Genomic DNA, 15,097 nt, shown 5'->3' with positions numbered 1-15,097 from the left:
TTCTGGGCTCTCTATTCTATTCCATTGATCTATGTGTCTGTTTTCATGCCAGTACCATACTGTCTTGATGATGACAGCTTTGTAAGAGAGCTTGAAGCCTGGAATTGTGATGTTGCCAACTTTGGCTTTCTTTTTCAACATTCCTCTGGCTATTCAGGGTCTTTTCTGGTTCCATATAAATTTTAGGGATTATTTGTTCCATTTCTTTGAAAAAAAAATTTGTGGTATTTTGATAGGTATTGTATTAAATGTGTAGATTGCTTTAGGTAGCATAGATATTTTCACAGTGTTTGTTCTTCCAATCCATGAGCATGGAACGTTTTTCCATTTCTTTGTGTCTTCCTCAATTTCTTTCATGAGTACTTCCTAGTTTTCTGAGTATAGGTTCTTTGTCTCTTTCGTTAGGTTTATTCCTAGAGTATCTTACAGTTTTGGGTGCAATTGTAAATGGGATCGACTCCTTAATTTCTCTTTCTTCTGTCTTGCTGTTGGTGTATAGAAATGCAACTGATTTCTGAGCACTGATTTTATATCTTGACACACTGAATTCCTGTATGAGTTCTAGCAGTTTTGGAGTGGAGTCTTTTGGGTTTTTCACATAAAGAATCATATCTGCAAAGAGAGAGTTTGACTTCTTTGCCAATTCAGAGGCCTTTTATTTCTTTTTGTTGTCTGATTACCAAGGCTAGGACTTCCAGTATGATGTTGAATAGCAGTGGTGATAGTGGACATCCCTGCCATGTTGCTGACCTTAGGGGAAAATTCTCATTTTTTCCCCATTGAGAATGATATTCACTCTGGGTTTTTCATAGATGGCTTTGATGGTATTGAGGTATGTACCCTCTATCCATACACTCTGAAAAGTTTTGATCAAGAAAGGATGCTGTACTTTGTCCAATGCTTGTTCAGCATCTATTGAAAGTACCATGTGGTTCTTGTTCTTTCCGTTATTAATGTGTTGTCATCACATAGATTTGTGGATGTTGAACCATTCTTGCAGCCAGGTATAAGTCCCACTTGGTCACGGTGAATAATCTTTTTGATGTACTGTTGGATCCTATTGGCTAGTATTTTGGTGAGAATTTTTCCATCCATGTTCATCAGGGATATTGGTCTGTACTTCTTTTTGATGGGGTCTTTGTTTGGTTTGGGGATCAAGGTAATGCTGGCCTCATAAAATGAGTTTGGAAGTTTTCCTTCCATTTCTTTTTTTTGGAACAGTTTCAGGAGAATAGGAATTAATTCTTCTTTAAATGTTTAGTAGAATTCCCCTGGGAAGCCATCTGGCCCTGGACTCGTGTTTATTGGGAGATTTTTGATGACTTCTTCAATCTCCTTACTGGTTATGGGTCTGTCAAATTTTCTGACGTATAGTTGCTCATAATATGCTCTTATAATTGTTTGTATTTCTTTGGTGTTGGTTGTGATCTCTCCTCTTTCATTCATGATTTTATTAATTTGGGTCCTTTCTCTTTTCTTTTTGATAAGTCTGGCCAAGAGTTTATCAATATTATTAATTCTTTCAAAGAACCAGCTCCTAGTTTCTTTGATTTGTTCTACTGTCCTTTTGGTTTCTATTTCATTGATTTCTGCTCTGATTTTTATTATTTCTCTTCTCCTGCTGGGTTTGGGCTTTCTTTGCTGTTCTTTCTCCAGCTCCTTTAGGTGTAGGGTTATATGTGTACTTGAGACCTTTCTTGTTTCTTGAGAAAGGCTTGTATCTCTATATACTTACCTCTGGGGACCGCATTTGCTGTGTCCCACAGATTTTGAACAGTTGTGTTTTCATTTTCATTTGTTTCCATGAGTTTTTAAAATTCTTCTTCAATTTCCTGGTATTTGCGTTCTTTTGAACTCAAATCAAAAGAATCATATCATCTGCAAAGAGAGAATTTGACTTCTTCTTTGCCAATTCAGATGTCTTTTATTTCTTTTTGTTGTCTGATTGCTAAGTTCTTTAATTTCCTGGTATTTTAGTTCTTTTGAGTATTTCATGTATTTGAGTTCTTCCTCTTATGATTGAGTTCTGGCTTCAGAGTATTGTGGTCTGAAAATATGCAGGGAATCATCCCAATCTTTTGGTATTGGTGGAGACCTGATTTGTGACCCAGGATGTGATCTATTCTGGAGAATGTTCTATGTGCACTCAAGAAGAATGTGTATTCTGTTGCTTTGGGATGGAATGTTCCAAAAATATCTGTGAGGTCCATCTGGTTCAGTGTGTCACTTAAAACCTTTATTTCCTTGTTAACCTTTTGCTTAGATGATCTGTCCATTTTGGAGAGGGGGGTGTTAAACTCTCCTACTATTATTGTATTACTGTCTATGCATTTCTTTGATTTTGTTATTAATTGGTTTATATAATTGGCTGCTCCCATGTTAGGGGCATAGATATTTAAAATTGTTAGATCTTCTTCCTAGATCCCTCAAATATGATATAGTGTCCTTCATCATCTCTTATTATAGTCTTTGGCTTAAAATCTTATTTATCTGATATAAGGATTGCCACTGCAACTTTCTTTTGATGTCCACTAGCATGGGAAATTGTTTACCACACCCTCACTTTAAATCTGGAGGTGTCTTTGGGTCTAAAATGTGTTTCTTGTAGACAGCATATCGATGGTCTTGTTTTTTGTCCATTCTGATACCCTGTGTCTTTGATTGGGACATTTAGCCCATTTACCTTCAGGGTAACTATTGAAAGATTTGATATTAGTGCCATTCTATTGCCTGTAAGGTGACTGTTACTGTATATTGTCTCTGTTCCTTTCTGGTCTGCTTGTTTTAGGCTCTCTCTTTGCTTAGAGGTCCCCTTTCAGTATTTCCTGTAGGACTGGTTTGGTGTTTGCAAATTCTTCTAGTTTTTGTTTGTTCTGGAAGCTTTTTATCTCTCCTTCTATTTTCAGTGACAGCCTAGCTGGATATAGTATTCTTGGCTGCATATTTTTCTCGTTTAATGCTCTGAATATATCATGCCCGTTCTTTTGGGCCTGCCAGGTGTCTGTGGATAAGTCTGCTGTCACTCTAATATTACTATCATTGTATGTTGTAAACCTCTGGTCTCTGGCTGCTTTCGGTATTTTGTCTTTGTCACCAAGACTTGTAAGTTTTAGTATTAGATGACGGGGTGTGGACCTATTTTTATTGATTTTGAGGGGAATTCTCTGTGCCTCTTGGATTCTGATGATTGTTCCCTTTGCCATTTTAGGGAAAGTCTCTATTATAATTTGCTCCAATATACCTTCTGCCCCTCTCTCTCTTTCTTCTTCTTCTGGGATCTCAATTATTCTAATACTGTTTCATCTTACAGTATCACTTATCTCTCAAATTCTTCCCTCATGGTCTAGTATTTGTTTGTCTCTCTTTTGCACAGCTTCTTACTCTCTATCATTTGGTCTTCTATATCACTAATTCTCTCTTCTGCCTCATTTATCCTAGCAGTAAGAGCCTCCATTTTTTATTGCACCTCATTAATAGCTTTTTAAATTTCACTTGGTTAGATTTTAGTTCTTTTATTTCTCCAGAAAGGGATTCTCTAGTATCTTCCATGTCTTTTTTGAGTCCAACTAGCACCTTAATAATTGTCATTCTGAACTCTAGTTCTGACATAATACCAATGTCTGTATTGATTAGGTTCCTTGCCATTTGATACTGCTTCTTGTTCTTTTTTTGTGGTGAGTTTTTCCTCCTATATTTTATCCAGATAAGAATATATGAGTGAGAGAGTAAAATATTAAAAGGGTGGCAAAGACCCCAGAAAAATACATGCTAACCAATCAGAAGAGACCCAAAACCAGGGGAAGACGAGAGGGGGGTAAAACAATAAAAAATTTAAAAATATAGTTATTACACTGTGAATAGAACTGAGCCACCCACTTGATTTTGGGTGTATTCTGGTCTCTTAGAAGAAACTACCTCCCAAAATTTTAAAGAAAGAAAAACTTCTATATGTTCAAAAATAGGGGTAAACACAATGAAGAGATGGAATATGACTGTAAAGATGAAAAAGATTTAAAAAGATTTTAAAAGATTTTTTAAAAGGAATTGGTAAGATAAGTTGGTTGGAAAAAGAAAAAAAAAGAATATGATCAGACTGGAGCTGGATTTAGGGTTTATTTTGATCTATTAGAAGAAATTATATCCCAAAATTTTAAAGAAGGAAAACCTGTATGTATACAAAAAATAAGGTTAAATACAATGAAGGGATAAAATATGACTATAACCATGAAAATTTTAAAAGATTTTTGTAAAGGTATTGATAAGATAAAATAGTTTAAAAAATGTTTAAAGAGGAAAGAAGAAAAGTTTAAAAAATAGAATAAGAAAAAAATAAAATTAAAAAAATTTTACTTTGCAATACTGAAGAATCATGGGGAAAAGGCCATGAATTCTAAGTGTTGCTTTCCCCTAGCTCTGGAGTTCCACAGTTCTCAGTGACTAGAAAACTTGGTCTTGGCAGGATGTTCTTGCTGATCTCCTGGGGGAAGGGCCTGTTCCAGTGATTATCAAATGTCTTTACCCGAGGTGGAACTGCACCACCCTTGCCAGGGGTTGCGCTAAGCAATCTGCTCAGGTTTGCTCTTGGGAGCTTTTGTTCCCTGGGCACTTTCCCTAGAGCTCTGGAGGACCGGAATGAAGATGGTGGCCTCCCAATCTCTAGTTTGGTAGGAGCTAAGAGCCAGGGCCCCACTCCTCAGTGCACCCTCAGAGAAAAGCAGTCAGTCCTTCTCATCTCCTGGGTCTCTGGCAACACTCCAAGCTCCCCCAGCCCGTGACCAAGCGTTTCTTTTTCTGGCTCATGGCCCCGTTTGGAGTCCTGAAATGCAGCAGATTCCTGCCGCGGCCTCCCACACCACTCCTCTTGAAGGAGGAAGGAGGGAGTCTCCCCAATCTACCATGGGGTCCCTGCTCAAAAAGCAGTGGCCTGACTGCCGCAGATCACAGTTTAAGGTAACTCCGATCTGAGAGCTCACTCCTCGGCTCTGTCTCTGTAGTCGGCTTCCCCGCTTTAATACCTGTGAGCTCTGCTACACTCAGACACTCCAGTCATTCTGTGACCCTGTGGGTCCTGAGACCACACTGTGCCCATGAGGGCTCTACCCCTGCTTAGCCTCTGGAGTGATGGCCCTCAGTGGAGCAGACTTCCGAAAGTTCTGATTTTGTGCTCTGCTAGTCTACCACTTGCTGGGAGCCAGCCCCTCTGCCCCTTTCCCCGCTGCGGTCTATCTTCCCGTCATGTCAGATTCGCTTCTGCACATGTTCTACCTTCCCAAGAGGGGTCGATTTTCTGTTTCTAGAATTGCTCCTCCTCTTCTCTTCTATCTTCTGTTGAGTTTGTACATATTCAGAATGGCTATTTCAGTTTCCTAGTTTTCTGCCATCTTGCTTCCTCTCTCTATTTCCATCTTTCTCTCCACCCCCTTCTTCCTTGGCAGTCAGCACTGAGCCTCTCCCTCCCTCTACTGTACCTTTCTGTTTTCTCTAATAAAACAGAGTTACCACATTCCCTAGAAAGACATGCCCTGCATATGTTGTTCCAATATCTGCTTGAGGACAAAAGAAATGTTGGTATACAAAGCAATGATTTTGCACTTAATCCTGAACTAAAGTATGTCCCCACGTATGTCACTTGACTCCATCTCCGTAGATTTAAAATAACTAATTCTGGCAGAGAATGAGGTTTTGTTTTTGTTTTTAGAGAATACACATTGCCACATAACTGGTTCAAAAGAATCCATGGTTATTTAGGATCCTGTGTACAGTCTTAGGGAAGAGTCTCCATTATTGGTTGCTTTATCCACATTGCACATTAATTACGGAGTCTGGAGTCGGCCTCCTGGGTGTCGTGGCACCAGGATGACCTGCTCCTGGGATAGGAGAGCACATGGTTTTCATGCTGTCTTAGGAAAGGGCACATTCTCCCGTGGTTGGGTGAATCACTATCAAATTAGCATGTCCAACCATCCTCCCCACCGCCCTCTGCTCCTGCCATCACAGAAGAGCTTTGAGAACAAACCTCATCTCTCACTCATCACCCTGAGCCATGACCTAACATAACATGAAGCTCTTTTTGCCTTCTGGAAAGCCAGGACTCTGAGGTTGGGTTAGGGAGAAGAGTAGGTTGAGAAAAGTGAGTATAAAGTGACAGTGTTATCTAGCATTCTGAAGAGAGCCTTGGTGAACACCCTATGGCAAAAACATCCTGATTGTTCTTCCCGACCACACCTGGGGCCACGCAGGTCTCCCTTGTGCCTTTTATGCATCCGTGGACACACACATTTGCACAGACCTGGGCATCCCCCATTTCTGGTTGAAGTCCTATATTAATTACTTCAAATATTGTTAAGAAGGTGTCTTTCCTTTGGGAAAAATATGCATGTGTGTCACTCTCTGAATTACCTGTGAGACTTTCTCAGCCTTTCCATGACCAGGAGGGCTGCCTCCCTCCCAAGATCTTGGTGTCTCTGTGTCTTACTACCCCCACATCTACCTTTTGGTATCACAAATGCAGTGAACTACTGGATGTGGGTACCATGGAGGAAACTTACAGCACAGTAGTTTGGAGTTATTTATAGGAGTTGAAACAGAATTGAAGAACATCTTTCTTTCTTTTCTTTTCTTTTTTTAAATGTTTATGTAGGCCTGTCTTTCCCTCTTACTTTGTCTGGTGCTGATAAAATCTAGAACTGGAGCTACAGGTTTCATAGGATCTGACATTATATGTAAGACTTTCCACTATTGATAATGACAGGGTAGGAGGCCTTTGTATCTTTTAGTAATTTCTGGAATTTGAAACGAAAGCCAAACAGTCAAGGAAATTCAAATTAAAATAATGACATGTTAACCCCAAACATTTAAAATATTAAGGATTTGAAGATGTGTAATGAAACTAGCCTTTTGTACTTTGAAAGTGAGGAAGTAATTCAGTCCACTTTCTAAAATGTCTATTTTAGCAGTAGGTATTGGGAACCTTAAGTGTCTATGTGCTATAGCCTCGTGAGTCTAACACTAAGAATTTATTCCAAGGAAATAATCACAGATAGGACATAAAGATGTATTACAAGAATGTCCTTTACAGCAGAATTTCTATCATAAAATTAGATTTTTTTAAAGGTTTTTATTTATTTATTTGACAGAGATTACATGTACGCAGAGAGGCAGGCAGAGAGAGAGGGGTGGGGAGAAGCAGGCTCCCTGCTGGGCCGACAGCCTGCTTCGGGGCTCGATTTCAGAACCCTGAGATCGTGACCTGAGCTGAAGGCAGAGGCTTTAACCCACTGAGCCACCCAGGCGCCCCATAAAATTCGAATTTTTTTTTTTTACTATAAGTAGTAATATGTTATTACATGTTTATAATATATTATAAAAATATAAATATTTGAAAGTGGGGAATTATTAAACACATTATGCTATACCCATGTAATACTACTGAAAAATACATTGCCAAGAATTATAAGATAGGGGCACCTGGGTGGCTCAGTTGGTTAAGCGTCTGCCTTTGGCTCAGGTCATGACCTCCGGCTCCTGGGATCCAACCCTGTGTCAGAATCCCTGCTCAGCAGGAGTCTGCTTTTCCCTCACCCTCTGCCCCTCCCCGCTAGTCATGCTTTCTCTCTCTCCCAAATAAAATTTTTAAAAGAGGAATTACAGGCTAAGTGCTTGCTTATGTTAAATAAAATTAGGATATATGAAGGAATATTTTAGGTGATTTTATTAAAAATTTACCCATTTATAAAAAAATGATAGTAGGGAAAATAATGGTGAGATAATATAGTAGAAGAATCTTCATCCAGTGACGTTATGGATTATTTTATTTTATTTCTATTTTATTTTTATTTTATTTTTAATTTCTATTTTATTTTTCAGTTCTACAAATGAATATGTAACACTTTATAATCTGAATACATATTTTTTTAAAGATTTTATTTATTTGTCAGAGAAGAGAGCTCAAGCAGGGGAAGCAGCAGGCAGAGCAGGCATACATGTGACTAATAAAAATCCCATGCACATAATTCCTCCAGATTAGTCATCAAGGATATGTGTCTTATTAGCTGATCTTATCAGCCAGTTCTCGCCAGAATTGCATGAGCCTTCATCTGGGGTCTCTTAAAATCATTCACATTTATTAACTGGCAGTCTGCAATTTTATGTCGGTATGAGATTTTTAAATTATCCAGTCTTTGCACAATTAAGATTGTTTTGGTACCTCGGTGGGTGACCCAGAAAGTACCTCTGTTAATTAAAGCCATTTCTGTCATTGCCATTGGTAAAACCAGAAGCATAATTAACTTTGTAATTTTGTAGATCACAAGACTATAACTGTCAAACTCTTCTAACAAATAAATATTAGTAGCATCCAGATAAGCTCACATGGGCCTGTACGAGATGCCACCCATGCACTCTTCAAACCCTCATGAGGTAGGTGGGTACGTGTAGGCAGCGCCCTCAGTGTATGTGAAGATATCTGGTCTTGTCAAATGATGGGTTTTTGTTTTGTTTTGTTTTCTGCCATCCAGACAGAGCTATGACATTCAGATTGTGGCACTGGTAAACCAGACAGGCTTCAGATCTGGGAACATCCTCGATTTAAAGAATCCTTTCTTTAGGTAAGAAATGCTCTCATCCATTTCACACCCACACATTACAAAATCTCAACTGACCACAGGACCTGGTAAAGATAGACTGATTCCATCTTTCCTAAGAGGAGAAAAAAAAAATCTACTCTTCCTCTTTAAGGAGACTTGGATCTTGAGATGGAGTTGAATGTTTTCTGTTGCATTAAATGGAATTCAGTCTGTACCAATCTGATCCTGAAACAGGGAGCACTGGGTAGTCCTACAAAGCGACCTCTCTCCTTCCAGCTGAGCTCTAATGAGCTGTGTGACCTCAGGCAAAGTCACTTCCTTCCGGCATTCGGGTTTTCTCTCACCTGCAAAATGTGGAGTTTAACTCTGTGCTCCTCTGACCTTACCTCACTAACAGATGGTTTTTTTTGTAGTAGGTATTCTCTTTTTTTTTTTTTTAAGATTTTATTTATTTGACAGAGATCACAAGTAGGCATAGAGGCAGGCAGAGAGGAGGGGAAGCAAGATCCCCACTGAGCAGAGAGCCCAACGTGGGGCTCGATCCCAGGACCCTGGGATCATGACCCGAACCAAAGGCAGAGGCTTTAACCCTCTGAACCACCTAGGTTCCCCTGTAGTAGGTATTCTAATTCATCTAAAACATGAAGTCCATTGAAAATGTGTTTTTGAGACATTTTTTGAGAGCATGTAAGTCAGGACATACCTCTCTTTAGAAGCTGTGCAGATTGTGTGTGATACAAAGAACTTGCCACAATGAGATGGACACGACAGATATTTCTGGAGAAACTCCCCATCTTTACACCCAGTCAATAGGAGTGAAGTCGTGTTGGATTGACATGAAGTCAATCCAACAATTAAAACCACTGAACACGGTCACTCTTTACTTTCTTAAAGACTTTATCTCATGTTATAATGTCTCCCAAGGTTTTTATTCAAAGCATCATGTCTTATAGTACTTTTTGAAAAGCGTAAAGAGAGGAAGAAAGACGGGAAACCAAACCAGGAATTCTTTGGCAGAGATGGGAAAATGAAATGGTGACTTGGGACGTCATGGGAGGAAAAAAAAAACAAGCAAGGCTGCCATTGTTTACATTGTGTGCAAGTTGCCACACACAGTAGGACTCTTTAAAGCCTATTCCCGTTTCGGGATGTGGGTGCAGTCTTTCATTCTGAGGGAAAGGGGGTTTTCTCCTTCCCATCCCCTACCCAATCCTGTCCCATAAAGTCAGGGCATAGACTGTGTCCTCAGAACAGGCTGACTGTTCACCAGGACAATTTAACCTGCCGAGGCCTCAGTCTTCTCATCTGTGAAATGGGGTCCATACCATGTCCAAGTACTTAACAGTTGACATAAGTAGTTTTCAGTAATTGTTACTTTCCTGTCTTTCTCCCTTTGCTTACTGGTCTCTGCACTCCCACTCTCTCAGTAAGTAAGTTAGGTGATGATCTGTAGTTCATTCCAGACTGAATCATTTGAATTTGGGGGTAGAAAATGAATTTTCATAGGGTTTTAGAAAACCCACCTCTTGAGGGCAAGAACCACGTGAACTAGTAACTCTTGAGTCCAGCTTTCACTTTTAACCAGGAAACACGGGGACAGGGCCTGGGCCTTGGCCTTTGCCAGCCCCTGCTTTGCACAAAGGCACAAACACAGTGGTTACAAGGTCAAAGTGCAGACTGGTCTAGGTTGAGTGATACTCAAGGTGGCCACCGGACTGTCAAAACAGACAGAGAGGGGTGGGGGTGGTGGGGACAGCCTTTTCCCTTCTTCTCTCATTCAGCACCAAGTCAGACTGATGTATTTAATTAAATGATTAAGTAGATAAGGTTGCTTAAAATGTGACTCCCTTGGGAATTCCAGATCTTGATTGTATTTTTTTTCACCAACTCTTCCCTAATGTCTAGGCCTCAGTATCTTCAGTGAGGATGTGTGCTAAATGACCAAATCTTGGAGAGCACGTAGCCTGTAGTAGATGCTCGGTTAAATGTTCAGCTATAGTAATGTCCTTCTGCTCCCTGACAGTCAACTCCAATCTGCTGCTGAGGAACAGAAAAGCGGGACGTGTGTGTGTGTGTGTGTGTGTGTGTGTGTGTGTACGCACGCTTGTGTGTGTTAGGGAGAACTAAAATAATTGGCATTACTGAGAGGAATTATTGGTAATTTTCTATCAAAATAAGTAACTTTATCTCCAACTGATTTTTATTCTGTCCATTTTTAGGGCTTACTATAGACTTACACACAAAAATGAAAGGTTCATTTTTGTTTTTTTTTCTGATCCCTGATACCATCTAAAAACATCTAATGTGGCATGTTAAAAACATCTCAAGATCTACAAGTTAATTACTAAAAACATAAACATCCACCATTAGAGTCAACTGATATTCGACTGTTGCAAAGGCAGTTAATGGAGAGGTGATAGTCTTCCGAAAGTGGTGCTGGAATAATGGACATCAGTACGCAATAAAAACAGTGACCTCCCGTCCATATCTCAGACCGTCTATAAAAATTAGCTCAAAAGGGATCATGGATCAAAATATAAAACTTTGAGAATAAAACATAGAAGAAAATCGTTGTGATCTTTGGTTTGAACAAAAATTTCTTAGATAAGATTCCTGGAAAGAGAAAGAGAAAAAGGATAAATTGTCTTTTATGAAAATTAAAAACTTATTTTTGAAAGACACATAATATGAATGAACTATGATGAGTTACAAACTAGGTGGAAGTATTAGGAAATCACTTATCTGAAAAAAAATAAAATAGTATCCAGAATATAAAAAGAATGCATGATATAATACTTTTTAAAAAGCCCAATAATAAGAAACCATTTTGTTCAGGACAAGAGATTTGAACAGACCTTCCTTCAAGAAGATATAATAACAAATAAGCACAGGAAAAATGTTCACCCTCATTACCCCAATGGGGACATGAAAATTAAAACCATAACAACATACCACCACACGTCTATGAGAATGGCTTAAAATAAAAATTCGGATGATAGCAAGTGCTGGTGAAGACGTGGAACTACCAGAATTCTCATTCATTGTTGGTAGGAATACAAAGTGGTGCAGACTTTTGAACATAGTTCACCAGTTTCTTCTGTAGTTAAAAATGCACTTACCAAAATGACCCAGCAATCTCATTTCCAGGCATCTACACAACAGAAATGAAACTGTATTTGAATGTGTATGGCAGTTTTATTTGTAATCATCAAAACTGGAATCAACTAGAATGTCTTCTAAATGGAGAATGAACAAACTATAATCCATGCATACAATGAAACAACTTTCAGTAACAAAAAGGAAAGAAATACTGATGCATTTATAATAATACAGATGAATCTAAAATAAACTAAGCAATAGAAAGTGAAAGAAACCAGACTCAAAAGGCTACATAATATATGATACCACTCACACGACATTCTGGAAAAGGCAACACTGCAGGTACAAAGAATAGCTCGGAAGGGCTTGGGGAAGGGTTAGCTATGAAGAGATGTGGCGGCAGTTCGGGCAGTGGAACTTTCTGTATCTTGACCATCCTGGTGGCAGGATATGCCTGGATGCATTTGTCAAAACTTGCAGGACGACAGTAGAGGGGCTGGGTTTTATTGTATGTAGATTTTTCCCCAATGACATGAAAACTTACTGATCGGTGTATTTCATTAAAAAAAAAAAAACCCAAAAATCCACAAAACACCAAAACTGTGTAAAAAGAGAGTAGAAAACAGAGTGTTAGGCCAGCCAGTGGCGAGGGATTGCGTGAGGGCGTTGTTTACAGTGTGTAATCTGGGAGGCTTCTCGGAAGAGGTGGCAACTGAGTGGTGACTTAAATGTCAGGAAGCAACTGGAATGGGCAGATGTGCAAGCAGAGCCTTCTACAAAAGCACAGTGAGGGCAAAGGCCTGGGGCAAACCAAGCCTACGGAATAGCAAGAAGAGCAAGAAATAAGCTGGTGCTTCGTCTTGGCTGTAAACCTATTAAAAAAAGAAAAAAGTTCTCTCAGTGAACAAAAATCTGGATCATCATCTCAGATCTGAATTTAGGCTATGCATAATCAAACTTACTAAATATAGTGGGTAAATATAGATCTACGGCTGCCCGTAAAAACTTCAGGAAGGGCACGGGAGTGGGAAGAGCGGGGGAGGGGACCAGGAGGGAGAGAGAAGACAAGAACCCCCAACCAGCTTGCCTGCCCGGAGCTTTGGATCGAGGTGGGACTTACTTACTCAGTATCATAGAAATCGCCTTCTCTGTTTTAGGTTTGCTTAGAAGATAGCCACAAGCCAATCGATAAGTCAAATGAAGACCTGAGAAGTCCCTCAACACCGAAGTTCATATTTCGTGTTCCAAATATGCACTCTAAATTTTACAAGGATGATTAGGTTGATTTGAATTCGTATTTTTTCCCTAAATATAAAATGTGCATCCTCATTTTATTGACAAGTCTATTTCTCGGTGCTTCTTAGACTGGCTTTTTACAGCTTTCTGCATATAGCTGAAGAAGAATTTTTTCCTCAATTTGTGATTTCTCTTTATTACTGTTTCAGTAAAGCCAACAGCTCTGCTTTCATTTTTGAAGTATTTACAAAAGAAATTTAACAAAACCCTACCTCATGTTTATATGTATGCGTATGTATGACATAACACAAGAGCATGTTAGGAGTGAGCTTCTATTTACAATTTTAAGCTGTTTTCACTGATCGTCTCAGCCAATCAACAGTAGTTTCTAACTCAGCAGTGTGTTAAAGAATTTTTGCCTTATTCATGTAATGGAATAATAGGGCGTCAGGAATGTTCTTCATTGGCCGTATTTGATGACTGTATGTAGCTAAGGAAATAAAGATGGACCCTTTGTCAGTTCTTTTAGGTTTACAATAAAAATGTACAGTGGGAGATACCAGTGAGGCCTCTCCTTTACTTTAAGACATTTGTTATATGTCACACGTCAAAGGGTGATGAAAGATGATCTTTGCAAAGAGCAGGTTTTCCCCTGGCCCAGACAACTCTTATAAAAATGGATGTCGCATCAGTATGACAAGCTAATGAAGCCCGCAGCAGCCCGCCTGCTCGGGGGGCGGGGGAGTGAGAGAAGCTGGAATCAAACCACAAGGACAGACCCTTACCAGCCAGTCAGTCCCCAGCAGCTGGGAGCTTGCCACTCTGCTGCTTTGGCTCACTCTGGCCTCTCCATCCGACACAGTCTTGCCTTCCTGTCCAGCCCAACAGCCTTCCTTTCCGCACTGCAGGGCTTCCCGTCCAGTGGACCGTCACGGGCAGGCCTTCGGCCACCTTTCACACTCACATTGACACATGTCCTGTCCCTCCCTTCGTCTAACCCTTTCTTGCAGCTCCGTATGACCTCGTACCCTAAACACACGTGGGTACACACACACACTTTGACTAACGTTAACCAAGTTATTTGTCGGTTGGAGTGAGTCTGATTGAGTCACTTTTTAATTTCCCACAATGCCTAAGGGTATGTCTCATGCATCAAAGGTGCTCAATAAATGCACACTGATGGAGTACATGACTTCATCCTGAAGTTAAGAGTCCTTGTAATCATGGAATCAGTTCTGACAGCGTTCCAATCGCCTTTCAAGCAGAGTAGGCAGAAACCGGGGAACCCTGCACTGCACGAACTCAATGTTGCTGCTGCCGCCGGCTCCACCCACACCCAGGGCAGACATTGCTAATCGATCGCACAACTCTTCCCCAGGCAATGTGACAGGCCCTCACCGGCCTCCTCAGCCCACGCTCTAGAAGACGTCAGCAGTCTCAGGGATGGGCATGAGAGAGAAAAATCATGACTTTTCAGGATGCCAAAAACCTGATGCTATTTCCAAATTTTTGACCAATCCCAAAGATCTGTAATGTTTATAAATTTGTAATTTGACAAAGCTCAAATTTGATACGGATATCTGTCTATATATACATATGCACATACTGTGGGTGTGGACGAATGAGTGTTTTTTTTTCAGTCATTTAGAGAACTCGTCTCCATGTAACCAGTAACTCTCCTGATGTATTCCTTATAACTGGTTTTCATTGGCTTCACCTTATTTCTGGAAATGTAAGTACTTAGTGTTGCTTTTTAAGAAATGATGTAATGTAGAGTTTATTTTGCTGGAAAAATTTAGTAAGTTCACTACTTGTTCCTGTCCTTAAACCTATAGAATCATTAAGAACCAAAGGGGATTGTGTTAAGTGTTAATTTATTGTGTTTCATGGAGAAATTACATTGCCATAGCATCCTACAGATTTGAAAGTGATGTCAGGGCATGTTCATTGTGTATATCAAGAGTAGATTGTGGATTTCAGGAGATTTTGGAAATGTCGGAAAGCTCAGTCTTTCAGGAAGCCATCCCATTGAGATTAAGTTAAGGTCAGAAGTGGGGTCCCAGCCAGTTGGCAGGAGCTGCTCAGACATAGTCCGTCGCCAGCATACCTGTGGGCCCTGGAAGGACAATAGCCACGGAGCTCCCGGACAGATACCAGGAAGCCACCCTTGACCCCAG

At 40.0% G+C, this 15,097-nt stretch overlaps 1 protein-coding gene across 4 annotated transcripts in view; it reads left to right on the top strand.

Annotated features, from left to right (window-relative positions):
• Positions 1–13,475, top strand: part of LOC132024852 (histone-arginine methyltransferase CARM1-like) — a 247,794-nt gene extending 234,319 nt beyond the window's left edge. For 3 of the 4 annotated variants that reach the window (XM_059411943.1, XM_059411941.1, XM_059411944.1), the window contains 2 exons: positions 8,517–8,606; positions 12,842–13,475. In XM_059411943.1, coding sequence (XP_059267926.1) covers positions 8,517–8,606; positions 12,842–12,851 — 100 coding nt within the window. In that variant the 3' untranslated portion in view covers positions 12,852–13,475. Of the gene's footprint in view, positions 1–8,516; positions 8,611–12,841 lie in introns of those variants that run through there. The other variant, XM_059411942.1, reaches the window with a different exon arrangement.
• The last annotated feature ends 1,622 nt before the right edge of the window (positions 13,476–15,097 follow it).

The sequence above is a fragment of the Mustela nigripes genome, chromosome 9 (assembly GCF_022355385.1).
Source record: "Mustela nigripes isolate SB6536 chromosome 9, MUSNIG.SB6536, whole genome shotgun sequence".
Classification (NCBI taxonomy): domain Eukaryota; kingdom Metazoa; phylum Chordata; class Mammalia; order Carnivora; family Mustelidae; genus Mustela; species Mustela nigripes.
Note: the sequence above shows the minus strand (reverse complement) of the source record. Positions and strands in the feature narration are given on the sequence as shown.